Source organism: Typopeltis vanoorti, chromosome 16, assembly GCF_054136105.1.
Source record: "Typopeltis vanoorti isolate ZY-2024b chromosome 16, IOZ_Tvanoo_1.0, whole genome shotgun sequence".
Lineage (NCBI taxonomy): Eukaryota > Metazoa > Arthropoda > Arachnida > Uropygi > Thelyphonidae > Typopeltis > Typopeltis vanoorti.
The window spans coordinates 79,197,222-79,224,442 of record NC_143564.1 but is presented as its reverse complement, the minus strand read 5'-3'; the positions used below and the strand labels follow the sequence as shown (position 1 = coordinate 79,224,442).

At 36.4% G+C, this 27,221-nt stretch overlaps 1 protein-coding gene across 6 annotated transcripts in view; it reads right to left on the bottom strand.

Moving 5' to 3' along the window:
• The window catches only part of vap (RAS p21 protein activator vap), a 689,463-nt gene that overhangs the window by 147,552 nt on the left and 514,690 nt on the right, over positions 1 to 27,221 (bottom strand). For 3 of the 6 annotated variants that reach the window (XM_090406565.1, XM_090406566.1, XM_090406567.1), the window contains 2 exons: positions 19,013 to 19,179; positions 10,928 to 11,043 (listed from right to left, as the gene is read on the bottom strand). In XM_090406565.1, coding sequence (XP_090262691.1) covers positions 10,928 to 11,043; positions 19,013 to 19,179 — 283 coding nt within the window. The remainder of the gene's footprint in view (positions 1 to 10,927; positions 11,044 to 19,012; positions 19,180 to 27,221) is intronic. The other 3 variants (XM_090406568.1, XM_090406563.1, XM_090406564.1) reach the window with 1 other exon arrangement.

Here is a 27,221-nt window from a genome sequence, read left to right as displayed (position 1 = left end):
AAAATGATCTGGATTGAAAAAAAAAAAAAAAAAAAAAAAAACAGAAATGAAAGAAAGAGTTCTATAACTGTAAAAGGAATTAGAGGTGATTTTTATTTATTTATTTATTATGTTGGGGCCCATACACAAGAGGTTGGTTGATCAACCTATAGTACGTTAGTATCGTATAAGGGTAGTGTATTTCCCAAGGGGATGGTTGGGAGAGGAGAAACTTGTTTACATTTGATTTAAAAGCCTGTATATTGTATTCCTTGGGAAATACAACAGGAAGACTGTTCCACAGTGCAGCAGTAGCAGGAATGAAGGAGGAGGAAAAGAAACTTATTCTGTGGATTTCAAGGTGTACTGCGAAGGGATGTTGGGAGGCAGCTGTACGCGTTCCAATGGCTTTATAATCATCAATAAATCCCCCAACTGAGTGGGGGAATTATTGATACTATTTCAGATGAACATTTGCCATGGAAATATTTACAGAATACAGAAATTGCAGAGACCAAATGTTTATGTGAAAGTAAGGAGAGTGAGTTGGTAAGAGATGGGTCATTTATCAACCTAACTGCTCTCCTCTGTATTGAGTCAAGCATTTTGAGAGAGCGTTTAGGATCCCCACTCCAAATGTGAGAGCAGTATTAGACAGCTGGGTAGATTTATAATTTGTATAAGGTTAACAGCTGTTTAGAGGTGGAGTGATGTCTTGAGCGAAAGAGAAATCCTAGTTTTTTGGAAGCTGAGGATGCAATGGTTGTGATGTATTTATTCCAGTAGAGGCCTGATGTCAGGATAATTCCAAGAAGAGAAATCTCATATTGTCTGGAAATATGAGTGTTACCACCAAAACCAATACTGCGGGAAAATGGTTTTTTTTTTGTGAGAAATAAGACAGAACTGGGTTTTACTAGCATTGAAGTTGACGAGGTTATCTGAGCCCCATTGGAAGATGGCTAGGAGGTCAGAATTGAGGGCAGTCGTGGTTGATGTTCTAGGTTGAACGGAGTTGTGTAGATTAAGGTTTGTCAAATGAAAGGGAGGAATGCAATGTGATGATATCGGCAAAACTGTGTAATGGGCTGGAGGTCAACTGAAGTAAGCCATTGATATGCAGAAGGAAGAGGGTTGGTGAGAGAACAGAACCTTGTGGAACCACAGCATTAGTTGGATGGTGAGAGGATAAGGAACCGTATACCATCACACAGTTCGTGTCCAGAAAGAAAGCTGGCAATCCAACTGCAGAAGTCCTGAGACAGTCATATCTCAGGAGTTTGCTTAGTAAGTCTTTGTGTCAGACCCAGTCAAAATCTTTAGAGATATCAAGTACAACCACTTGAGATTTGCCAAATTTCTCCAGGGGATTTGTCCAGAGATGGGTGATATATGAGAGTAGAGCTCCTGTTGATCAGCAGTGACAGAATCCACAATGGAGGTCTCTTAATAGTTGGTTGCCCTCGAGGTAGGAGTTGAGAATTGATGGTTTTCTCCATCACTTTAGATAGGACTGAGGTGAGTGAGATGGGATGGTAGTTAGATGGCAATTAGTTAGATTTGTCACCCCTTCTTAGGAATGGGTTGAATATAGGCCAATTTCCAGGCTTTGGGATATATACCAGTGGAGTAAGAGAGCATGTACAGGTGGCATAGGATAGGAATCAGTTCTGGTGCACAGACCTTCAGGATAATTGGAGGACTGCCATCAGGGTAGGAGACGTTTTGTGTCTAATTTAGAGAATAGGTTTCTGATCTCTTTCTGGCAAAAGGATAGAGGGGGCATTGTATATTGGAATGCCTGGGGGCATTTGACATTGTCAGTTATGCATGCACTGGAGGCAAAGTGCGAAGCCAGGAGATTAGCTTTTTCTGTGGATGATGATGCAACAGAGCCATTTGGGTATGATAGGGGTGGGAATAGTGTAGTTTAAATGTTAGGACCAATTGCTTCGGCAAGAGACCAAAAGGCATGGCTGCCATTTGGGCAGGCTGCAAGTTTCCTACTTTTTGCTCATTCAAATTCTGTTTTGGAAGCATTGATAGTTTTCTTGCATCTATTTCGGGCTTTGGTATAAGCATTGAAGGTGGACGGAGTTCTTGATTTGAGCCAGTTGTGGTATACTTGATTTTTCATTTGTACAGCCTTGGCACATCATTTGGAGAACCAGGGTTTAGATAGGGGATGGCAATTCAGAGAAGTATGGGGAATGTACATTTCCATGCCAGCGAGGATTACTTCGGTGATATGTTTAGTGGATACGTTTTGATTGGAAGATGGAAACAATAGTCCAACCATGGGAATGAAGCACAGTAGTCCCAGAGGCTGTCCCACTCAGCACTGTTGTAATGCCAAACTACTCTTGTGTAGGAGTGAATGTGTAAGCGTTGTTGCATGGGAGAGGAGATAAGCACTAGATTGTGGTTAGAATTACCCAGGGGGATCATTACATTCACTGTGTATTTGGAAGGATCATTGGTAAGGAAGAGATCTAGGGTATTTGGGGAGTGGTTCGGGTTATCTGGAATTCTGGTTGGCATGTGAACAATTTTCGTAAGGTCATTAGTGATGGCAAATGTTTCAGCATCTCTGCCTGCAAGATCCATACAACAGGAGAAGGAAAGCCAGTTGGTGTTATGGATATTAAAATCTCATATGAGGATGATTTTAGGAGAGTGGGACTAGAGAAAATCAATTTTTAAGAAGAGGAAATTAAAGAGCTCAGAGTGGTTGGTGGCATTATGAGAGCGATAAAGACAGCAGATGAATTTGACTGAGTGGGCAAGGGATATTTTCAACCAAAGAAGGTCAAAGTTGGGCGATTCTAGGTTATTAGCTCTCTGGCAGGGTATGTCAGAGCTGATATATGCACACCCTTGGGTGGAAAGGCGTTAAACAGTGTGTAGTTTGGAGGATTGAGATTGATAGTGCTGGGAGGAGGTAAGATTTGAGTTTCTGATAAAAAAAGCAAGTGAGGTTTGGTGAACTGCAGATGGTAGTGGACACTATTAAGGTTGGAGGTGAGGCATGTATTTGACCCCAAGGGTCTTGCACATTTCCTATGCAGGGCCTGCTTACTGGTCTCCTTGGTGATGTCATTTAATTTTTGCAGTAGTTTGGCTTGTTTGTAGTCTATGATCCAACTGATGTCTCCATTTTTGGCATTTTTCTTCAAGTTGTCTTCGAAGTCGGCGTTATAGTTCCCTCTAGGGGATTGGGGATAAAGTGTCCTTTAACTTGTTATTTATCACCATTATTAATTTGGATGCATTTATCAGTGAGTCACAGGTCACTTTCATGAGACTTGGAAAGTTTGTTCATCCTTTCTTTTGTTTATGGGTCGGAAGCGAGAGCATTTGATGATATTTCTGAGATTGAAGTTTATGCTCCTGCTAATTTGCTGAACGTCTTCTTTTAATGATTTGCCATTTTCCATCAGAAAGTTCAGAGTAATGGTGTTGAGCCTCCCATTTTTTGCCTCAATCGACTCGTGTACCGTTGATGCAATTAGGTCACAGAGTTCGTTAGCGGGCAAGGGTGCAATTGGGCGCTGGTCTTTGAGTATCTCAAGCTTAGTTTTCAGTGTTCGGATTTTGGAAGAGAAAGGTTCGATTATAGTATTAAGGTGTTGTTTGAGGTTTCGACTGGTTTGCCTATTCAGCAGCTGTTTTATGGAAGGAAGGCTGGTTGAGATCGATAAAAAGCTTTTGTGGCAATTCATCTATTTTTGTGTGGGATGCATGTAGCCAGTGGCAACAGAAATCGCCTAATATAAATTTTTTTTTTTTTTGGCAACTTCGGTTTTACAACTGTGATACTTCGTATTGTCATTTGATTTATTGGTGATCGACAGCACTATGCTGATGAGACTCGAGGTACACTTTCATCATTGGCCTTTGTTGCCACCATCTTTTCTTTCTACAGTAGGCATAGTGGGCACTTTCAGGCTGTTTTCTAATTGTAAAAATAACTGATTTGATGAACTATGACTACTTACAAGTTGTGCAGAAGTAATCAGCTCCTTAGTCCCTCTTAGTTTTCAGTTTACTGATTATTTTGCAATAATGATAAAATGTAGGAGCACAAGTTTAACGTAGCTTATTCACAGGCACCACATTCTAGATGTCCAGAGTAAATATTTGAAAGACTGTTAAATGGAGCATGTAGCGACAGAACAGTGGTAGAAAAAGTAATCAAAACATGAAATTGGAGAAAGGCAACTACAGTAGATAATACTCAATCAGAAATGCTCAAACATGCAAGTATAAAAGATTTAGAGTGGGTGCACTATATTCACTAGGCCTGGTGTCAAGAACTTGATTTCCAGTTGATTATAGGAGAGTCCTCATAGTATCCATTTCTAAAAAAAAAAAGACCAATAAAACTAATTATGAGAATTACAGAGGAATATCCTTATTGAATGTTCAGAGTAAGATTTTATACAAACATATCTTAAAAGAGAATAAGAAGAATTGTACAACACACTTGTAGAAGAATAAGCTGGTTCATGTCAAACAGAGGTTGATAGGATCTAATTGTCACTTTACAACAAATAGTTGAGACATCATGGGAATATAACAAGGTGGGAAGAGAAAGCTGTTCAGAACAATATGGTATAAATGGGACACTATATCGAGCAACAATACATGATCTGCACTTGATGTGCAAGTCAGCAATTAAAATGGAAGGAAGTACAGAAAGATGGTTTGATATAAAATGAAGTACGAGACTAAGGTGCATGCTATTTCCATTGTAACTTCCATCATCTATATGGATCACATTATGAACAAAAGTGGCATTAGATCTGATATCAAAATTGGAGATGATAATCTTTGCTCTTTACTTTATGCAGATGATGTTATACTCCTAAATAAATACAGTACAAATCTGTAGGATTTTCTAAATTGAATAACTACTTTAATAAATTTGTATGAAAATCAGCAAGACAAGACAGAGACTATGAAAAGAGGTAGGAACACTGAAAACACCAACTGCAAAATTAGGAACAATTTTTAGTGAAGATGGCAAATTAAAAATAAAGATAAGACAAAAAAATCTTTCTGGGGGAATGCCTCCCAGAAATGGGTGGTAGGAGGGAAATGAAATACCACTCGCAGACCAACAGGTATGCAGCAGAGGAATGGCAAGCCGGCTGAATTAATTGCCTAAACTCTTTAAAGATGAATTGGCCAGCAAATAGAAGCAAAAATAATGCTACAGTGTACAGGAGAGCCGATGGGCCTAACTCAAGCCCACATAGAGCAGGCAAGAAGCCAGCTGTGTGGACTGAATATATAGTATTTCAACCATCAACATCAGAACGTTGTACAAACCTGGCAAATTAAAACTGATAGAGAACTTGAACTGTTTAAATGGGAAATAGTGGAAGTTGCAGAGACCCACTGGACAGGCGAGGGAAAAATCGACATAAAAAATGCAAGCATATTTTATTCAGGAAGGAAAGATAACCATCACAGAGAAGGTGTAGCACTAATCATTAAAAAATGGCTCTTAAACTCAATAGTTGATGTAAGATCCTCTAGAATCATCTCAGTAAGATTCAAAGCAAAAGAAAAAGGAATATATATATATATATATATAAATAATAGAAGTTTATGCCTCAGACCAATCACATGAAGGAGGAATATAGCCAATTTCTTGAACAACTGCAAGAAATCTGGCAAACAAGTACAAGAGATATCCTGATTATTATGGAAGATTTTAATGCAAACATTGGTCAGTACTCTGAAGATAAAGCAGAAGTAATAGGAAAATTTGGTCATGGAGAGAGGAATGAGAGAGGAATGGACTTGATTAATTTTTGCAAAATAAATCAACTTTAATCGCAAATACCTTATTCTACCATAGGCCACAACACAAATACACCTGGACATCACCAAACAATGAAATCAAAAACTGTACAGACTATATAATCATTAATAAGAAATGGAAACATTCCTTCCAAAATGTGAAAACATTAAAAAAGATTGACATGGATACAGACCATGAACTACTATCAGCCAAACTAAATATCATTTTCAAAAGAAAGAGAATAAACCATCAAAAACAAAAGAAGTTACACATCTCAAAACTCAATGACAGCTTGACAAGATATAACTATCAGAGAACATTAAAAGAAAAATTAAATAATCATGCTTTAGACACAGTCTTGGAAAAAAGGTAAAGACATTATTAAAGAAACAGCAACAAAACACCTGGGCTACCAGACAAGAGTAAATAAAGATTGGCTTACACCAGAGATTTTGGACTTATGATAGAAAGATAAAAAGAATATCCAAAACTAACCTATCAAAAGAAGATAATTCTTATTTTAAGTTTAGGAGCTATTTTTTAATGATTAGTGCTACATCTTCTCTGTGATGGTTATCTTTCCTTCCTGAGTAAAATATGCTTGCGTTTTTTATGTCGATTTTTCCTTCGCCTATCCAGTGGGTCTCTGAAACTTCCACTATTTCCCATTTAAACAGTTCAAGTTCTCTATCAGTTTTAATTTGCCTGGTTTGTACAATGCTCTGATGTTGATGGTTGAAATATTATACATGCAGTTTGCGTTCCACATAGCTGTCTTCTAGCCTACTCTACAGGGTGTTCGGGATAAATTTGACAGTTTTGTAAGGAAAAAGAAAATCTTCTTTGTATCTATTAAATTTAATGAATTGACAAAAAAACATTACAGGCAGAGTTAATTACAATACTATCAACAAGATTTACTCAAAATAACCACCATTAGCATCGATCACAGCTTCAATTCTGCTTCGGAACCTCGAACAAGCTGATGCTACAGTCTCCCTGGGAAGGGCCGCAAAAACTGTTTTAATTTTATCCATTAACTGGGCTTTTGTATTACTGGAAGTGCGATTGGTGTCTTTTTCAACTGCGCCCCATACAAAATAATCCATGGGGTTAAGGTCTGGGGAGTTTGGAGGCCAAACATTTGGACTGGTGAAGTCGTAGAAATTTTCAGACAACAATTTTTGACTTTTCCCAGAGGTGTGGCAAGGGGCCGAATCCTGCTGCCATACATACGGCCTACCATTGGCTACCCTTGTTATCCAGGGCTTGACTACAGTTAGCAACTCCACGAACAAAGCCCGAATTCCAATGCCAGGGTTCTTCAACACCTGTTCCTGCAGATTTGCGAGGAATTCTGCTGTACGAACGCAATCAGATCGTCTGCTAGGGATCTTTCTTCTTGCTACATCCTCGTAGTCACCATTGCAAGTCTCTAGTTCATGCCTGATTGTTTTTACTGTATTCAGGGAGCATTGGGCAGCAGTCGTAATATCCTTATTTTGATGGCGGGCACGAATCATCATGATACAAGTTATTCTCTTCCATGATTCAGGTGGGTTCCAGCTATCCATCCTTTCTGACATCTTGTATATGAATGAAGAAGGGTCCAAACTTTTAAATGAAGAGAAGTGTGTGTTAATACATGTAACTTACGGAAAAATATAATTAATTATAAATATGTCAAATTTATCCCGAACACCCTGTATGTGGGCTTGAGTTAGGCGCATAGGCTCTCCTGTAAGTGGTAGCATTATTTCTGCTTCTATTTGCTGGCTGATTCATCTTTACAAAAATTTGAAAAAAGAAATAGACAAAAAATGCAGATTAGCAAAAATCACATATTTAGAAGAAAAAGCAGGAATATGTGAAGAAGAATACAAAAGACATGACTCCAAGACCATTTATGAAATAGCTAAAGAGATAACTAGAACATACTTATCCATAGTCTCAATACTGCAAAAAGATGGAACCACAACAAGTGGCTGTGAAACAATAAAAGAAATATGGACTAATCATTTTAAAGAAACAATTTGCAGCTGAAGAAAACATAGATCAAGACGCCTTCAACTCAGAAGAAACTTTTGTCACAAAAGACATACTAAATGAAGAAATACATAGAGCAATCAAACAAAAGAAAAATAACAAATCACCAGACATAGACAACATTCAAAAAGAATGCCTAGGGAAAGGGGGAGAAAGCATAATAAATTACCTAAGGGAAAGAACTGTTCAACAAAATACTAAAGAAAGGAAATTTACCAACAGAATGGAGAACAGACCAGATCATACCCATCCACAAAAAAGGAGATGTCAGATCCTGCACTAACTATAGACCTATCACCCTTCTAAGCTATTGCTATAAAATTTTCATCAGATTCTTCAAAACAGAGTTAAACATTCCTATGAAGAACAGATGGAAGAAGAGCAAATGGGATTTAGAAATAGCAGAAGCATGATAGATGCAATTTTCACATTAAACAGATTAGGAGATCTTATGAGAGACAAAAATAAAAAACTCTACTGCTGTTTTATCGATTCAAACAAGCTTTTGACTCAATAAATAAACAGAAGGAAACTCATTAAAATTCTAGAAAACAGAGGGTTCGACAAATACCTATTAAACTGTATCAAGAATTACTATTCAGAAATACAAGCAATAGTGAATTACAAAAACATAGAAACAGATAAAATAGCAATTAAACAAGGAGTTATGCAAGGCTGTCCATTGTTACCATATTTATTTATTCTGTATCTAAAAGAAGTTGCAGATGAAGGACTAAAGATGTGTGAAGGCATAACTGTAAATATAACACACTTAAAGTATGCTGATGACATAGTTATCACTACAGACAGCCAAAAAAATTAGAAAATATCCTGACCAAGCCGCATCAAACAAGTAACAAATATTATATGAAAATCAATTTTAGTAAAACAAAACTAATAGTAATAGGAAGAAAAAGGGAAGCAATCCAAATGAAAATAGGAAACATACTCCTAGGTAATCCAAATGAAAATAGGAAACAATAGTATAGAACAAGTAAAGCAGTTCAATTACCTAGGATCAATGATTACTGAAGATATAGACTATTTCGAAACCATCAAACACAGAATCAATATTGAATGGATAACAATGGGCAGACTACAAAAAATATGGAACAATAAAAGATTAAGCAAAGAACTCAAATTAAAGATATATAAAACAATGATAATTCCCACAGCACTTTATGGCTGAGAATGCTGGATCTTAAGAGAAACAGATAAACTCAATGCTTTTGAAATGAAATGCCTAAGAAAAATCAATAGAACAAACTGGACAGAAAGAAAAATAAAAATGAAAAAGTCAGAAAAGAACTTAACTTTAAAGAACCAATAATTACAGCACTAAAAAGAGCCAACTAAGCTGTTTTGTTTCAAGAATGACCCAGAAAGAACCAAACATATTATTAAATGGTAGAATTGAAGGACAGCCCAGCAGAGGAAGACCAAGAAAGAAATGGATTGACAACATTAAATAAAGCATCCACTTAAACTCCATAACAGAACTTCATAAAAAGATAGCAGACTAAAAGAAATGGCAAAAATTAGTCTTTGAGGAACTCAACTCGCCATGAGCGGAAGAGAAGAAGAGACAATAAAATAAGTGGGAAGTTAATCTGCATGGATAATGAGAGAAATCAGTCAAAATTATCAACTAGATGTGCACACAAGACAGTGTTCATATCAAATTTAATTTACTGATCTGAGAGCTGGGTAAGAAATAAAATAGTTGGTATTAAAGACTGGAAACAACAGATGTGTGATATCTGAGAAAAATTACAGGAGTGAACAGATGGAATTTCTTGGCAGAATCATAATAAAAATTAATATATTTGGAAGTAATCTGACATTGTTTGGAATCAGGATTGTGTTAGCAGAGCTAATCTCAAGTGGAATGGTGACTTACATAGAATAGGAGAGGAAAGGTTAGAAAAAGAGCTAATCCAGGGTGGCCGGAAAGAGACTAAGAGGAAGACTAAGAGTTAGTTGGATTGATGCAGTTAGAAGTGCCTCAGAATATCAAAATATAACATCTGACAATACTGGAGAACTGACAGATAACAGACCAATTTGGAGAAAAATTGTCAATAATAAGTTAGTAATAATGCAAACTCTTCATGTAGTACTATCATAGTATCCTGGATATCCTTTGAGGGTACATATTAGGAATTTGATGATGACTTGATAACTTTTCAAAAGGCAAAGTTTCTACTTTCTTTTGCTAGTATACTTATGCCTATAAGTGTACTCTGTATGCAAACTGCATGTTCTCTCTTTGCCATTTTGCCTGTATGAGGGATGAAAAACCCAAGTCTTTGGAAGGAAAAATCTAGAAAAAGGTTCTTTGCATCCTAGATGGGATTTGAACTCAGCTCTTTCCAACTGAAGGAGAGATTATCCAGTCACTTCGTGCCTAGTTTGTTCTTTCTGGATATTTTGTAACTTGCATTTCTTTTATAAAAAAATATCACAAGGAATGAAACTAGGAAAAGACAGTACATTTTATTTGGAAATTTTATTAATGTTAATGTAAGAACTTAAAGAGAGAACTGTAACAGAGCTGACTGATATTGATAATTATTGTATTATTTAGACTGAAGTACTTATATTTTGTTTGAAGTGAGTTACTGCAAAGTGCTCTTATCTGAACTGACTGTATGAGCATTGAGAAGCTGAACTTGGAAAATTTGAACGGATTAACAAAAGATTAACAAAATTGTTGTTTGTTTCTAATTTTTTTTTTCTATTCCAGTTGGCCTATTTCTGCAACCAGGACGGGGGGATAATGAATGAGATTTTGATTACGATTTAAACAAAATCTAATACTCGTGCTAAGAACCTTACATGCAGTAAAGAATTTGGCATAACTGATTAAATATAAATAATTTGGTGTTTAACAGCAAGGTTAAGATTGGCTACGAAATGAAATTAATACACCAAGGATAATTCAATAATATATTTACTTATCCAGCAGTATCAATAAATCTATCAAGCAAAACTGAAAATAGTAAGATTGAATTCTAACATGCAAACTTTTTTTTTTCTCCATGGTATTCTGATCAAAATATCATTCTTCATAATGTAAAATTTTCTTACCTAGGACAAGCATCTATAGCACAGAATATGGATTCAATTATTTCATCTAGCAAGCCTAAAAGATGTTCTGCATTTGTACATGCTTCACTTGGACTTTCTAGCTTGCTGGGATTGAGCTGAAATGACAACAATTTCAAACCTTGCAGTTTTTATAATGCATATACTGTCCTACACAACAGATCGTTTAAAGTTTTATAACAGATTACCTTTTCAGCAACACAGTGGAAAATACAGAAATATGATGAGTCACTTCAATGAAGTGATACTAATTTTAGAGACCAGATAATAATGTTGATACACCATCACGTCTTTTGAAGGAATGTGCTAGGAAGTTAGTTGACATCTGCCTTAACATATTTGTTTATTATATATCTTATATTGGGTGAAGTTCCAAAGGAGTAGAAGGAAGGCAAGATTGAACAGCTTCATAAAGGAGGTGACAGAATTCAAACATTGAATTATAGGCCAATCTGTGTGCCAGGTGTTGTGGTTAAAGTGTTAGAAAGACTGGTGAGAATCATGATACAGAATTGGGTTGACAACAATGGTATTATCTTTGATGGACAGCATAGACTTGCTAAAGGGAGGCATGTTTTTAGTTTTAATCTACTTATTACAATAAGGTGACAGTGGCATTGGATGTGGGCGATGGATACACAATAAGTGACTTAGACTTTGCAAAGGCTTTTGCAAAGTCTAGATTGCCGCATAATAAGTTGATAGTCAAACTAGAATGAGGTTGGATATTATAGTACATTGAATTGGAGACTGGAAGTCTGATAGGTATACAAGTTGTGTATGGGGTAGTAATATCCAAGAAAAGGAAAGTCACTAGTGGTTGACCTAGGGCCATTGCTGTTTAACCTGTATATTAAATATTGGGAAAGATTTGAATGGGGGATATACAGCTGTTTGCAGATGATGCAAAGTTGGGACAAACAATGAGAAATAGAGCAGATGTTGTGGCCTTACAAGAAGAAGACTTGAATAGACTGAGCAAATGGGCACTGGAAATATAAGATTTTAAAATTTGGAAAACAAAGATGGCATGCAGAATTTACTTTTGGTGAGGATATATTTCTGGAGGAGGGGAATATAGAATATAGTGATGGTGGATAGGGATCTGAAATTTAGAGGATATATTGCCAAAATTGTGAGGACAACACAACAAATTCTGGGAAAATGATGAAGAGGACAATCACTTGCAGAAGTGAGGAGATTCTAGTTCCATTGTATAAGGCTCTGAGACTACTGTGCACAGATTTGGTCACCTGGTTTTCAAAAGGATGAAGAGATGTTGGAAGGGTCCAGAGCCAACTGCCCAAAAGTTTCTGACCTCTGGAATGTTGAGTATGAAGAAAGGTTGAGACGATGCAATATGCAGAGTCTAGTGTTAGGAGGAAGAGGGAGTGATATCATACAGGTATAAAAGTTGGTAAGGGGGTGTTATAGGATTAAGGTTGAAGAGGTTTTTCATAAAATGATGGGAGAACAAGAGGTCATCCCTGGAAACTGTATAAGGGGAGGGTGTGAGCAAGGAAGTGAGAAGCAGGTTTTATGCATGGACAGTTGTGAATTATTTTTGAAATTTCAGAAAATTTCAGACTTAGCTTCTCCCCATAACATAAAAGTACAAATTAAAATGCTACAAAAGAATATATTTGATGTCCTATTATGTTATGGGGAGAAGCTAAGTCTGGTAAGATATTATTATTATTATTATTATTATTACTATTATTATTATTTTCTTGTGATTTCCAGGAAGTCACAAGATTCATTGCAGGAGGTCAATACTAGTCAATACAACATCTATCATACCGCTCTGTAAACTCATCCATCGTTTGCACTTTCACCATGTTCTCAGGTAATGCATTCCATGCTCCTACCACTCTCCATGCAAAAAAACTTACTTCTTTCCCCTTTTACTCACTACTCTCTTTGGTAACTTCCAGGGATGACCCCTTGTCCTTGTTCCTTCTCTTCATCCTACCAAATGAAAAACCTCCTCAGTGTTAATCCAATAATAATAATCCCTTAACAGCTTAAATGCCTCAATAATACATCCTCTCCTTCTTCTACTTACTAGACTTTGTGGTCTGTATGCTCTCAGTCTATCCTCATAATCAACATTGAAAACTCCTGATATCATTTTTATTATCTGTCTCTGTACCTTCCCCATGGTTACTTCATCTCCTTCAAATCCTGGCGACCAGATCAGAGCACAGAAATCCCGATATGGTCTAATCAGAGTTTTATACAATGGGGGCCACCACCCTTTATCTCTCATGGGCAATGTCCTCCTCAATATTGTAGCAATTGTTTGATATGTCTTTACAATCTTTGCAATATATCCTGTGAACTTCAAATTTCTATCAACAGTCACACCAAGATCTTTTGCTTCCAACAATTCTTCATTTTAATTCAACCAATTGAGTATGCAGCATGCCAAATGTGGATCTCAAATTTCAAAACCATATGTTTAATTGCATTACATTGATATCCCCATTCACTTGCACACATTTCCAGCTTATTCAAATCCTCCTGAAGAGCCAAAACATCAGCACTATTACTAATAACCTCCCAAGCCTCACATTATCTGAAAACAATTGAATGTCTCTGTGCAGTCCCTTGACAATGTCATTAACATGAAGATAGAACAGTAATGGTCGCAGTATTGAGCCCTGTGGAACTCCACTTGTAATTTTTCTACTCCTTGATACCGCTCCACATATACAACTCTGATATCTATCAGGGAGAGTTACAAATCCAATCCACTAACCTGAATCCAAACTCATATGTTGCAACTAAAAACCAACTTGTCATATGGCAACCTGTCAAATGCCTTCGCAAAATCCAAAAAAATAACAGTGTATGCCTTCTTACTGATTTATTGTTTGTTTACAAATGTCAGAAGTATCAGAAATAAGGGAAATGAAATAGTTTCACTGATTGAGTTCATTCGCCCCAAAATGATTGGAATAAGTGAAACATGGTTGAATGAAGATGATATTCTAATGGAAATAGAAGTAGAAGGGTACAGTATTTTTTGCAAGGATAGAAAGGAAGGGTAGTGCTGAAGATAATAACAGGGAAATTATGTCCACATAAGGTAGACATCAAAGAGAGAAATAGTGGCAATGGTTATGAAACAGTGTGGTGTAACATGGAGGTTGACAGGAAGACATTTAGTTGGATGTTGCTATAGGCTCAGAAATGTGGAGATGGTGATGAAGGAATGTATAACTAATTTGGATTAATTAACAAAGGAAGGGTAATTATTATGGATGTGATTTTAATCATGGAAGTATAGATTGCAATGAGGAGATAGCATTTGGAAATAAGGAAAATGAATTTCTCGAGTTCTTGAGAGATAACAATGTTAGGCAGCATCCAAAAGAAGGCAAGCGAGGATTGAGAGTTTTAGATCTGATCATTTCATCAGAGAATGTAATTGAGAGAGGGGTTTCATACAGTTCATACAGTTTCCTCCAGTTGGTGAGAGTGATCATGATGTGATCAGCTGGTTTGTAGCTAGCCATATGCAGACTTTTGTGAGTTAAGGATATATGTGGAATTATAAGGCTGGTGATTATGATAAGCTTAGGAGACAGTTTGGAGCTTTAGCATGGAACAAGGAGTTGAGCAGTAAGGAAATAAATGCTGCTAGGAACTAATTGTGAGTTAAGGATATATGAGGAATTATAAGGCTGGTGATTATGATAAGCTTAGGAGACAGTTTGGAGCTATAGCATGGAACAAGGAGTTGAGTGTATAAGTGAATGTATTCCGAAGGCGTAAAAGAAATGAATGAGGAGCTTAAGCATACTGAAAGAAGAAGGTACTTTGGAGGCAGTACAAGATGAATAATGGTAATAATCAATTTCACACAAGCCAGGAGAGTGACTCAGTAAGTAAGGAAAACAAAAGTGCAGTATGAGCAGAAATTGGCAAATCAGGTGAAGAAAATCCTTTCAGAGTTTTTTAGATATATGGCAAGTAGAAGGAAGAATGATCATAGTAAGATTATGTTAATGGATGAAAATGGTAGAATGGTAACTGCTGCAGATGACATTGCTGAGGTATTCAGTAATCAATTTATAAGGGTGTTTCATCCTGATCGGGGGGGGGGGGGGGGATCATGAGGAACTTAGGTGTAGAAGACATAGGAGATGGTGGCTTAATTGTGAATGACCAGGAGGTATTTGAGGAAATAAATAACCTTGATGCCAATAAGACGATAGGATTTGATGCCATATCACTATGCATCTCAAGAGAATGTGCCAGGAAAGTCGCAGTAGTATTGGCATGTCTGTTTAATAAGAGTCTTACAAAAGCTTGGGGTTCCAAGCAACTGGAAAAATGGTAAAATTGTACCAATGCATAAAGGTGGTGATAAGGCTGTGGCTAAAAGTTATAGGCCAATCTGTAAATCTTGAGTTGTGATTAAGGTAAGAGAGATTGGTGAGAAGTAGGATACAGAAATGGGTTGATAACAGCAGTATATTTTTATATCAGCATGGGTTTGTTAAAGGTAACAAATACTTTGGACAGGGATGAGATGCATATATAGTGGTGTACTTAGATTTTCCAAAAGCTTTTAATAGACTGTCACATGACCAGCTGTTAAATAAATTAAAACAGATAAGATTGGATAACAGATTTCTGAGTTCGATCAGTAACTGGCTCTCAGATAGGTATCAGAAAGTTGTACATGAGGGTGCAGTATCCCAAAAGAGGAAGGCAACTGGTGGTGTACCACAGGGGTCAGTTTTGGAACCATTGTTGTTCAATTTGTATGTTAATGATATTGGGATGGGTTTAACTAGTGGTATGCAGCTATTTGTAGATGATGCAAAATTGGGGAAAGCAATACAGAGTCAAGCGGATGTTATGGCCTTACAGGAGGACTTTAATAGATTACATGAATGGGCAGGTAAATGGAGCTGTCAGTTCAATGTTGCCAAGTGTAAGGTTTTGAGATTTGGTAAATTTGTTAAGCAACGATGGGATGCATAGTATACACTTGGTGGGGAAACTTTAAAGGAAGTAGAGGAGATGAGAGAGATCTAGGAGTAATGGTGACTAGAAACTAAAATTCAGGGACTCATTGCACAAGTCGTGAAGACATCTTGTGCAATGGATAATGGCAATGATGTGAAGGATCCTGACATGCAGAAATAGAGAGGTTATGATACCATTGCATAAGGCCTTGATCAGGCCTTATATGGATTATTGTGCACAGATTTAGTCACTGGATTTTCATGGTGGCAAGGATATGTTAGAAAGGGTTCAGAGAAGATTCGCAAAGGTGATCAGTGGTCTTTGGAATGTGGAGTACAAGGGCAGATTGAGAGAATGTAAATTGCAAAGCCTCATCAGGTTGATATGGAAGAGAATTTTCATAGAATGGGGGGGGGGTAGAACAAGAGGTCATTGCTGGAAACTGTATAAGGAGGGCATGAGCAGAGGAGTGAGAGAAGGTTCTTTGCATGGAGAGTGGAATGCGTTGTCTGAGTGTGTTGTGAATGTAGACACATCGAATCAGTTTAAGGCACAGTTGGATGAGCACTGTGCGCAATAGTGTGTACCTTCCATGATGAGTCTTTGACTCCATGGAGATCAGATGCTAATAATAATAATAATAATTTTACATATTTTCTTGAAATCAGGGGATGCAAAACATGGCTGCCTAGGCATGACATATATCCTAGCAACAGTCCTGGGAAATAATGTGTTCAATTCCATGAAGACCACATCATCATCATCATCAAATTCCTGCCATGTACCCTCAAGGGGTGTACAGGATATGATAGTAGTACATGAAAAATTTACATCATTACTAACTTCCTATCTACAATTTTCCTCCTGGTCAGTCTGTTACTTGTCAAGACCCCAATATTATCAGATCTTATATTTCTGTCATCTAAGGCACTTTGTACCATATCAATCCACCTATATCTTGGTCTTCCTCTGGGTCGTTTTCCTGCCAACCTGGCAGAGAACACTTGTTTTGCCAATCTTTCCTCACCCATTCTGTTTAATTGAAGACCACTGTAGGTTCAATTACAGCCACTGACTAGAACTTTTTCTAGGTCATTTATCAGTAATTCCAAAAAAAGCAAAGCTTATCTTTAGTGCATGAATAAGGTTTTCTCACCCAGGAAATTTCGATTTTTAACTCCACAACTTGAAAAAACTGACTGTAGAACACATACTATTTGAAACAATAACATATCAGTTAGTATTTAGGAATATAAGATGATGGCAATTGTCTGCAGTTTTCTTGCCCCAATGTCTTGAAATCATTAGTAACCCTGAACTCAACTATGTTTAACAACTGACTAAGGTTGGAGACTCAATATCCACCAATTTTCAAAAGTTAGATTGGAGTAAAAGAGTTCTACTCCCTTTGGAATTAAGGTTTTAATGGATTTATTTATAAGTACTATAACCTTTTTAGGACCTCCAAAGCTCAATCAGTTTTAACAAACCTGGATTTAAATCCCATCCTGGATGCAAAGAACCTTTATCAGAGCTTTTCAGTGGAATGGGAGTTAGCTAGTCTCACATGCAGACAGCAAGGTTTTTTCATCCCACAACTTGGCAAACTGGCCAGGAACAGATGCAATTTCAATGTGAAAATATATATTTAGGCATAAGACAAACCACCTTATCCTAAAATTATGGTTATAAAATCCAATCTGAGAATGTTGTGAGCCTCTAAGTACTGTAAGATTATTATTTTATTATTATAGCCTTATTAACATCCAGCCTACCCAACACCTGTGATTCATTCACTTCTCGTGCCTGTGGCAATTGCCTCCCTTTCTATCTGTTGTGCAGTTATTCCCACCAGTATATATGCTGATAAAGTGCTAATTAATTCACTGCTACATCTTCTTCCATGGTCACTTTGCTACTGCATGATTCACCTATACTGCCCTTTTCTAATAATGCTTCCTCTTGCTTGGCATTGTAAGAATTGGCATGAATTTTGTTTGGTCTGACTGGCTAATTTTCAGTCATATTGCACTTTTTCTAAACTCAAAATACTTTTCCCTGTTCATTTTATAATCCTGCTGCATCTGATCATTACCTGTCTTACATCTCCTTAATAGTAAATTTAAATTCTTTTCCCATGCTGCTCGCTTAATTTCACTGTTCATCTTTTTCAAATGGGAGGATTAGTTGAAGCAATAACTAAAACAGCTGAAGCAACTAAGACCAGAAGACTAATGGAAATCTGTGAAATATGTTATTCTTTATTCAATTTGTCTATTCAGGATGAGTTTTCAGAAATCAAATCACTGCAATCTTCATATGAAACTGGAAAACTTCCTTTCATTTGAAAAGAGGAGGGGATTCAAAGTCGTAGTCTTTTGAGCTCATCTGAAATGTTACAATGCCCTTGTGATTATGGAGTTTTCTCAAAGAAAAGAAAAAATGAAAAACAAACCGTGTCACCAAGTGAAAAGATGCAAATAAATAGATATTTACATTCTGTCTCATTTATAAATGTCATCATGGTCATTATTAAAACTCTATACCATCCACTATTATCCCCAAATAACCGAATTAATCTAATGCATTGAATGCTGTATTATTGGCAATCATATTAAATACAAAAAATGTTTTTAATATGTTTTTGTGAATATGTTATATAGTTTTTTACACAACAAAATTTTACTTCTTGTAATAAAGATGGTAAATACTCTCTACTTGCTATTCCCCACCCAATTTGAAGTTAAGTAGTAGCAAGCAGAGGGGTTTACCTCCACTGTGTTTCATCTTCATTTACACCACCACTTATGCAGAACTCTTCAGTTCACCCTGTTTTTGATATAGAGAAGTTTGCACAGTTTGCAGAGAATTTCAGAAAATAATTCATTAACAAATTTTAATACACATAATTTATGAATAAATGATTAACTTCTGATTAGTTAAGTAAACTGCATGAAAATGGGAAAAAAAAGTAAAGTAAAGAAAAAAGAAAGGTGAGAGTTTTATTATTCATAATAATTACAGCACTACATATAAAGATCAAAGAATTGTCAGTATTAAAACTAGAAAAATCAGTACACACACCTCACATGACTGCCTGCTTTCCATAACTTTATGGATAAAATCTTGCACTGCCAGCTGAAGAAAACCATGTGCTGTTGAGCGCATATACTGGTCCATCAGGGTTGTGGTAAGAGATGCTGAGCGAAATAACGTGGAAGTCTCTTCTACAGCAGTGAAACAGGACATATCTGACTCTGTTTAACAATGGCTCAACAAAGCTTTTTTTTTTTTTTTGGTATATAAATTATGTATTCATTATGCAATGAACAAAAATATTAATATATTATTACATTAAATTGCTACTAAATAACTTCAAACTTGCTAATTTAGCACCAATAAGAAACAGTTATATTATTCAATACTATACATGAAAATAAACTTTTTTGAATGGCAGACAATTTTAAGTAAAGTGTTATGTGCAAATTTCAAAATGGTAAATGCAACTTATTTGTGCCTAAAGTACTATCAGTGAAGATGCAGAGGAATTCTTTCAGTTCTTTAGAAAAAGCAGATGACATAAAGAGAAAGGAAAAGTTGGCTGGTTCTATTTTGACATCTAAATAGTGGAGTAGGAAATGAACACCAGATATTATTATTATTATGTGACATCTCCAGAGAGTCCAAAGACTCATCGAGGGTGAGTGTGGCAACAGCATTGAACGATTGATTGGAGATTGATTGAGGGGTTCCAACTACTAATCGCACTCAAACTTGCTTAAATTTTTGCGAGCCATTAATAGCAGAGGCTCTAGCAATTGACCAACTTTTGCTTATACAGAAATGTTTTAGAGAAAATTCAGAGAAAAGAACAAAGTCAATAATAATGGTAAGTAGCCTTCATTTGTTGTATTCATTTGCTGAATTTATCATTCTCCTAACTCAGATGAACATTATGATCGTTCTCTGATTATTTTTATCCTATCCCTGAAAGTATTACAGGCAAATAGTGAAATAATCTTTCTGGGAGACACCAAGGTAGGTTCATACTTCAAACTGGTTCCTACTGTCATACTGTCTTTTCCAAGTTTGATGGAAAAGATGTGAGATGGCAGTGATATTTAAGATGGTGAGGGGATTTTATCTGATTTATGGTCACAGTGTGAATGTCTTGATATTTGTATCAGTTCATGACTATTTATTACAAATAAATTATTATTATTATTATGTGACACCTCCAAGGGCTCATCGAGGGAGGACACCTACTCTACAACTCTTCATCTCCACCACTCAATCCACCAACTACAATGAACCGTCTCATCTTCTTAAATACCATATACTGCCCACTACCACCACTAGTATTTTCAAAACAATCACAAATATCCATGCCCACGGCAGGATTCAAGCCCGCAGCCTTTTGGCTGGAGAACGAATATGCTAAGCACTTGGCCAACCAGGCTGGCAAATAACTGCATAAAAATTATTTCTTCATGAATTTTCAAGTGTGTGGTGCACACCTGGTATATATGCCCCCGAAAAGATTCTATTGATGGTACTAGAATGCAGAGCATCAATGAGTCAGGGACCAGGATGATAGCAGACAGAAAGCTGAAGTTCAGAAGGCCTATTACAAACATAGACTAGCTCAAAGTGTTACTGAGATGTAGAAGAACACATTGATAATTAGAGGAAGGGTGGTTATTATCTCTCATTGCAAGGCCTTGATATGGCTGCATCTGGATACATGCTGTCCATAAATTTCGATACTTGAATTTCTTATGGATGAGGAGGTCGCATACAGGATAAAGAGTTCAGTGACCAAGATGGTGAGAGGTCTGTGGAATGTTCCCTAAGAGAGTAAATCGATAGTGGTTGTAAAGTTTGGCTGAGAGGCAGAAATGAAGGAACAAGATGAAAACTTATAAGTTACTAAAAGAGTTCTATGAGATTTATATAAAATAAAGTTTTTAACATAACAAGTAGGAATAGAACTAGGAGTCACTCTTGGAAGTTATGAAAGAGTAGTAGTAAAAAGTGTTATAGGTTTCGGAAGCGTTACAGGTTTATTATTATTATGTAACACATCCAGGGAGTCCAAAGACTCACCAAGGGAGGGCATCTACTCTACAACTCAGTCTCCACCACTACAATTAACCGCAACAACACCAATATCATCTGCCGCCCACTACCATCACTATTTCCACAGACAATCACAAACGTCCATGTCCACAGTGGGATTTGAATCTGCAGCCTTTTGACTAGGATACGCTAATCACTCGGCCAACCTGGTTGGCCGAGTGGTTCATATCATGAGCATTTGTAAATCTATAGTACATTCATATCATGGATGGTCTACGAGAATAAAAGATGTGAGGATTAGATTTTTTGCTTGGAGAGCAATGAATGACTGGAATGGATTGCCAGAAGTAGTTTTGAGTGTTCTGACAGTGAATGAGTTTAAGGAGTACTCACAACTATCTCTGACAATTGTGAGTGCTCTGATTGTGTAAATAATGGTTGCTGTGGGCTGCTAGTTTGGTTTTTAGGCTAATTTCTCTTATTTCATGCCTGAAATAATTACTGGAGAGAAACTTGGGAAGAACAAGCTGGGTTTGGGAAAAATTGGGGGTTTGTCAGGACCAGTTCCAAGTAAGATTTATGCAAGCCTACTTCAGAGGAAAAACTTGCTTCAGTCACAATGGAGTGGTCAGGACCAGATTTTTACTTTAAGGTAAAATGTCTAGAAATCATGAGAATATAACAAGAATCCCTATTTAAGGTTTGGAGATCTGATAAAGGGAGTGCTCCATCAGAAATGACAATCCTTTGGTCAGAAAGACCTAGGTCTGAATCCTATCCAGGATGGAAAGAACACTTATAAGATCTTTTTGAGTGAATGTTAATTAGCCAGCATCATGGTAGGGTTCTTTACTCCCAGAAATTCACGTTTTTCAACAAGGAAATAGGCATACCAATCAGAAATAAACATGATTTACAGGCATGAAATATTCAAACAGGCATGACTTTATCTGCTCAAGTCCTCTGGGAGACTGATTCAGATCAGGAAAAGACATACAATAAGGTGGAAGAGAAACACTCTTGGCACCTTATTTATGCTACATAATTGTAAAGGCGTAAGCTGGACATTAGAAAAGTACAATTAAATTAAAAGTTAAAATCAGAGATATTAAACTCAGCTCTATTCTGTGTAGATGAGGCCATACTAATAAATAATTCACTTCTAGTCTTCAAGAATACTTCACTAAATTCAATAACTGTTGTAACAGATTTGTTACAGGAATGTGCAATAAAGAAATGAAAAACTAAAAAAGACAAAATAGATAGAATATCGAACACATTAATAACTGCATTATCACTGTGACCAAGTAAAATATTTTCACTATTTAGTGAAGATGGAAAATTAAACATGGAAATGGCATAATGGGAAGCAAGCTGAATAAATATATAAATAATAACAGAATGCCTCATTTGTTTGGAAAGATTTGGGTTCATGTGAATAATCTTTCTTACAGCTTTTCAACTGAATGTGAGTTAGCTGGTTTCATGACAGAGGCAGCAGTGCTTTTCCTCCTCAATATGTGCAATTTTCATTGGACAAGAAAGATAAACTGGTCAAAGAATACACAGAAAGTACAAACCTATCACACAATATTAAATGCCTTATACTGTACTAACTGCATTTCTATGAAGTCCAGTTATTTACATATGACTAGCTATTGACTGTAACTTGTTAAGGAAAGTAATATGAAATAAATAAGAGATAAAGCCTAAACAACAAAGCAATTTTAACTATGGAATTGAAAATTAGTTTAGAAATAAAATAAGTAGAGTGGATAGATGGAAGATCATATGGTGGTCAATACGTGGCATCTCTTAGCAGTTCAGTGTTTAGAGAGCTCTGAAAGCTAAATTGTTTATTTCAGAAATATTAGGCTAGCTATATTACATTAGTTAGAAATTGCATTAGAACTAGATTATATTGTGGTGTTAATTAGACTTAAGTCAAATTTTTTATTTAAATATAAGATAATATAAGTATTTTGTATAGTACATAGCATGACACATGACACCAATGCAAAGCAGAACAATGGTGTCCAAAGCACCATTGTTCAAAGAATTCAACCAGATGAACTCCATTCAATGCAATGTCTGAGAAATGTACTCACTACCAAGGATGAATAAACTTTGGTTCAAAAGCAAGAGTGGTGGAAGGGCATGCTGAAATGTTACGTGAGTGAGTGTTAGAGGTGCGGGTCAGGCCAAGAGATTGAAGTGGAAAATGTAACAGGGAATATGCACAAAAATGTACATGACAGTGTAGCAGAAGATAGGATTAAGAGAAAGTAAAAGTGATGATAAAAAGAATAGTAGTATGATAGATGTGAGGAGGGGATAGCATAGTTATGCAGTGCTATACAGGATGAAACATGAACTAGAGCAAATGCAGAAACATCTGGTTCTGCATTTGCTCAAGCAACTTCAGCTGGGAACTGAAAGAAAGAAAGAGGTGCGAGACAAGATTAAGGAATGCTTGACTAAGAGAGCGGGTAAAAAAATTAAAGAGAGAATGTTGATGAAATTGTGCTTTGCAGGTGAGTGCAAAAGGATAAAGTGAAAATGTTGTTTTGAATGGAGTGAATGATTGGAAAGGAGACAAATATGGTATGGGGACAACATGTAAGAGTTACTGAAAGGGGCAAAGGAAAAGAAAGAGTGAGGCAGCAACTCAACTCTGTCATGCTGAGTTGAGAAGGAGGACCATGGTAGCAAATGAGTCAATGTGTATGTAATGCAGGAGGAATGATGTTGAGTGAGTTTGATGGATGAAAGGTCTTATACAAGGTGGATGGTTTGCATCTGAATGAATCTGGTGTTCATACTGGAAAAAAGTGTTGTTAAATAAAGTAAGAATGGATGTACAAAATCAGGGAAACTAGATTTTTTTTTTTTTGGGGGGGGGGGGGGGGGACTATTGATTGCGTGCACAGATACCACTGGAGCAGATGAGTGTAAGAATGTGAAAAAAAATGCCTAAGTTAGTATAAAACGTATGGACAGTGGTGGGCCCTTTCTTTTAGTGTTCAGCATTCATTTTAGAAATTATGGACTTTACAACCATGTTATAAATAACTATTTTAATTTTCGATGTTTCGACCTTCATATTAAGGTCATCACCTGGAGTATATACAAATATACAAGGACAAGCTGAGTTACATTTCACACGGTAAGCCTAAAGAAACAATGATTGTTTCTTTAGCTTACTGTGTGAAATGTTACTTCAGCTTTAAAAAAATACAGATAAAATTAAAAATTAATTAAATATTTAGAAACTACATCAAAGCTAAATTCTATTTAAGATGACATGGGAGAAACATTCTTTCATATAGATAGTTTTCTTACACTAACAATGATGTCCTATTTTTAACATGACAATTGCTATATTAGATTTAAGATTCTGGATTATCTACAGTTGTGTTTATAGTTAGCTCTTAGGGAGAAAGGTTCCATGGGTAGAATATGTGCCTTCCATATGCTTGGGATTTTTAGACCATCATTATTGTTCAGATTGGGCTGGTTGATAAGAATCTCACAAACTTCCTTAAATTTGCATTCATACCATGTTTTGGTGTGATGTAAACAATTGGTGCTTTTCTGATCATGCCCTGAACACTTTACATAGAATTGAGTGGAAAAGCACCAGTTGTTTACATCACACCAAAACATGGTACGAACGCAAATTTAAGGAAGCCTGTGAGATTCTTATCAACCACCCCAATCTGAACAATAATGATGGTCTAAAAATCCCAAGCATATGGAAGGCACATATTCTACCCATGGAACCTTTCTCCCTAAGAGCTAATTATAAACAGAACTGTAGATAATCCAGAATCTAAAATCTAATATAACAATTGTCATATTAAAAATAGGACATCATTGTTACTGTAAGAAAACTATCTATATGAAAGAATGTTTCTCCCATGTTATCTTAAATAGAATTTAGCTTTGATGTAGTTTCTAAATATTTAATTAATTTTTAATTTTATCTGAATTTTTTTTTTTCACTAGAGGTCATGCCAGTAGAATAACCAGTGATCAAATCATTGTTTCTTTAGCTTACTGTGTTAAATGTAACTCAGCTTGTCCTTGTATATTTGTATATACTCCAGATGATGACCTTACTATGAAGGTCTAAATGTCGGAAATTAAAATAGTTATTTATAACACGGTTGTAAAGTCCATAGTTTCTAAAATGAACAGTGGTGGGCCTATGTGGAGCATTGCACTTGACACTAATGCAAGGAGTATTCAGAACAAGGGAGAGAAGTTTATGGCACTGGTTAGTTCATCTTAGCCAATGGTCATTGGCTAAGATGAACTAAGATGGCCCAAATTAATGAAACATGGCTGACAGAAGATGATATAGTTAGTGGGACAAAAGATGAATGGTATAGTATTTTCAGAAGGATAGCGAGAAAAGAATGGAGAGGGGAGTATTGTTGATGATAGCTGATGAACTACAACCAAAGAGAGTAGGAGTTCAACTGCAGGTGAATGAAAATAGCAGATTTGAGGCCATCTGGTATGAGGCAGAGGAAAGCAAGACAAAATATACAGTTGGTTGCTAATATAGACCAAGGGATGTGAAGGATGATATGGATAGCATGCATCAGCAAATAAGCTCTGGGAAAATGGATTAGAAGGGATAAGAAGGAGAAAAGGACATATGGGAGGAAGGAAATAGAATTTATGCAGTTCAATAAAGAATATTTACCTGAGGAATTTAACACATGTGATGGAATGTACTAGGTGTTCACAGATGCTAGATCTAGTAACTGCATCAGAGAATTTTTCCATAACCAAGATAACCACATTGCCACCAAATAGTGAGAGAATGATCTTGACCTGGGAGACTAAATGTGTGGAAGTTTCAGTTTGTGGAGGTGGTAGAGCAGACTGCTTACCTAGAGTCAGGATGATAAATCAAGTGGGAGTTAAATAGATTAATACCATTGCTAAGCAAGAGCTACGAAAAAAGAAAAATTTGTGGAGAGAATTCAAAGAGAAAGGTGACCAGCACACACGAGTTGTACAAAGTACAGGCCAGAAGGGTGACCAATATGGTAAGAAAGGCAAAATCAGAGTGTGAGAGGAAATTAGCAGTAGAGGTCAAAGGTAATCCCAAAGAGTTCTTTTGGTATGTTGCAAGTAAAAGGAAGAATATTTATGGCAGAATAATATTTAATGAATGCCAATGATAGGGAGATAAATGAATCAGGCGAAATAGTAGAATTACTAAGTGAATATTTGCAAGAGTATATCATCCAGGTGGAGAAACTGTAGTAACAAGAGGTGTAAGGATATTAACAAACCTTGATGTGAACACAGCTATGGGATTAGATGACATACTAGTTCAAGTTTTAAGAAGATTCTAGAGAATTGGTAGTGCCTTTGACCATATTGTTCAAGTTTCATCTCTGCGTTGGTCCCAAGGGAGTAGAAAGAGGAGAAAATAATTCCATTACATAAAGGAGGCTGTAAGAATGAGACTTAATTCTTAGGTTGTTGTTGTTGTTGTCTTGTCCTTTGAAGAGTCTTAGATGTTTCCGTGCGCTCCTCGTACTGCTTTGGCTATGTCTGTGATTTTGTTTGTATAGAGCTGTTGTTCAGGATTAGGATCTATTTCTTGCAAGGCTGCTGTAATTGCTGGACAGGTAAAGATGTGAGTGGGTGTCAGTTCCGTATTGGGGCAGTTGTTGCAGTTTCTATATGTTCTCGTATCATCTGTATTGATCTTCATTCCTCTATAATGTCCTGTTCGTAGTCTTGCTATCGTAGTGGAGGTCCTTCTGTCAGCATTGATCTCGGGAATTTGATGTTGTATCACTGATTTCAATGGAATTAGTTTAGCTTTTGCTAGTGCATTGGCATCAGCAAGAGTTATCATATGAGTTTCTTGGTTGAGTTCTCTGGCCTCTTTTGCTAATTTATCAGCTGCTTCGTTGTGATCAATGCCTACATGAGCAGGAATCCATTGTAGAATGCAACTTTTACCTAAACACTTTAGATGATTTAAGAGTTTATGGATGTCTTGTGTGAGCTTGGTATTGCCATTTTTGATTGCCTCCATAGCTGATCTTGAGTCACTGTAAATTATAATTCCTTCAGATTGTTGAGATGATGATAGATTTAAGTAGGCTTCTAGTGCTTTAATTATTGCGTAGAGTTCGCTGGTAAAATTGGAAGCGATTCTCCCAGATCCAACTTTTATTGA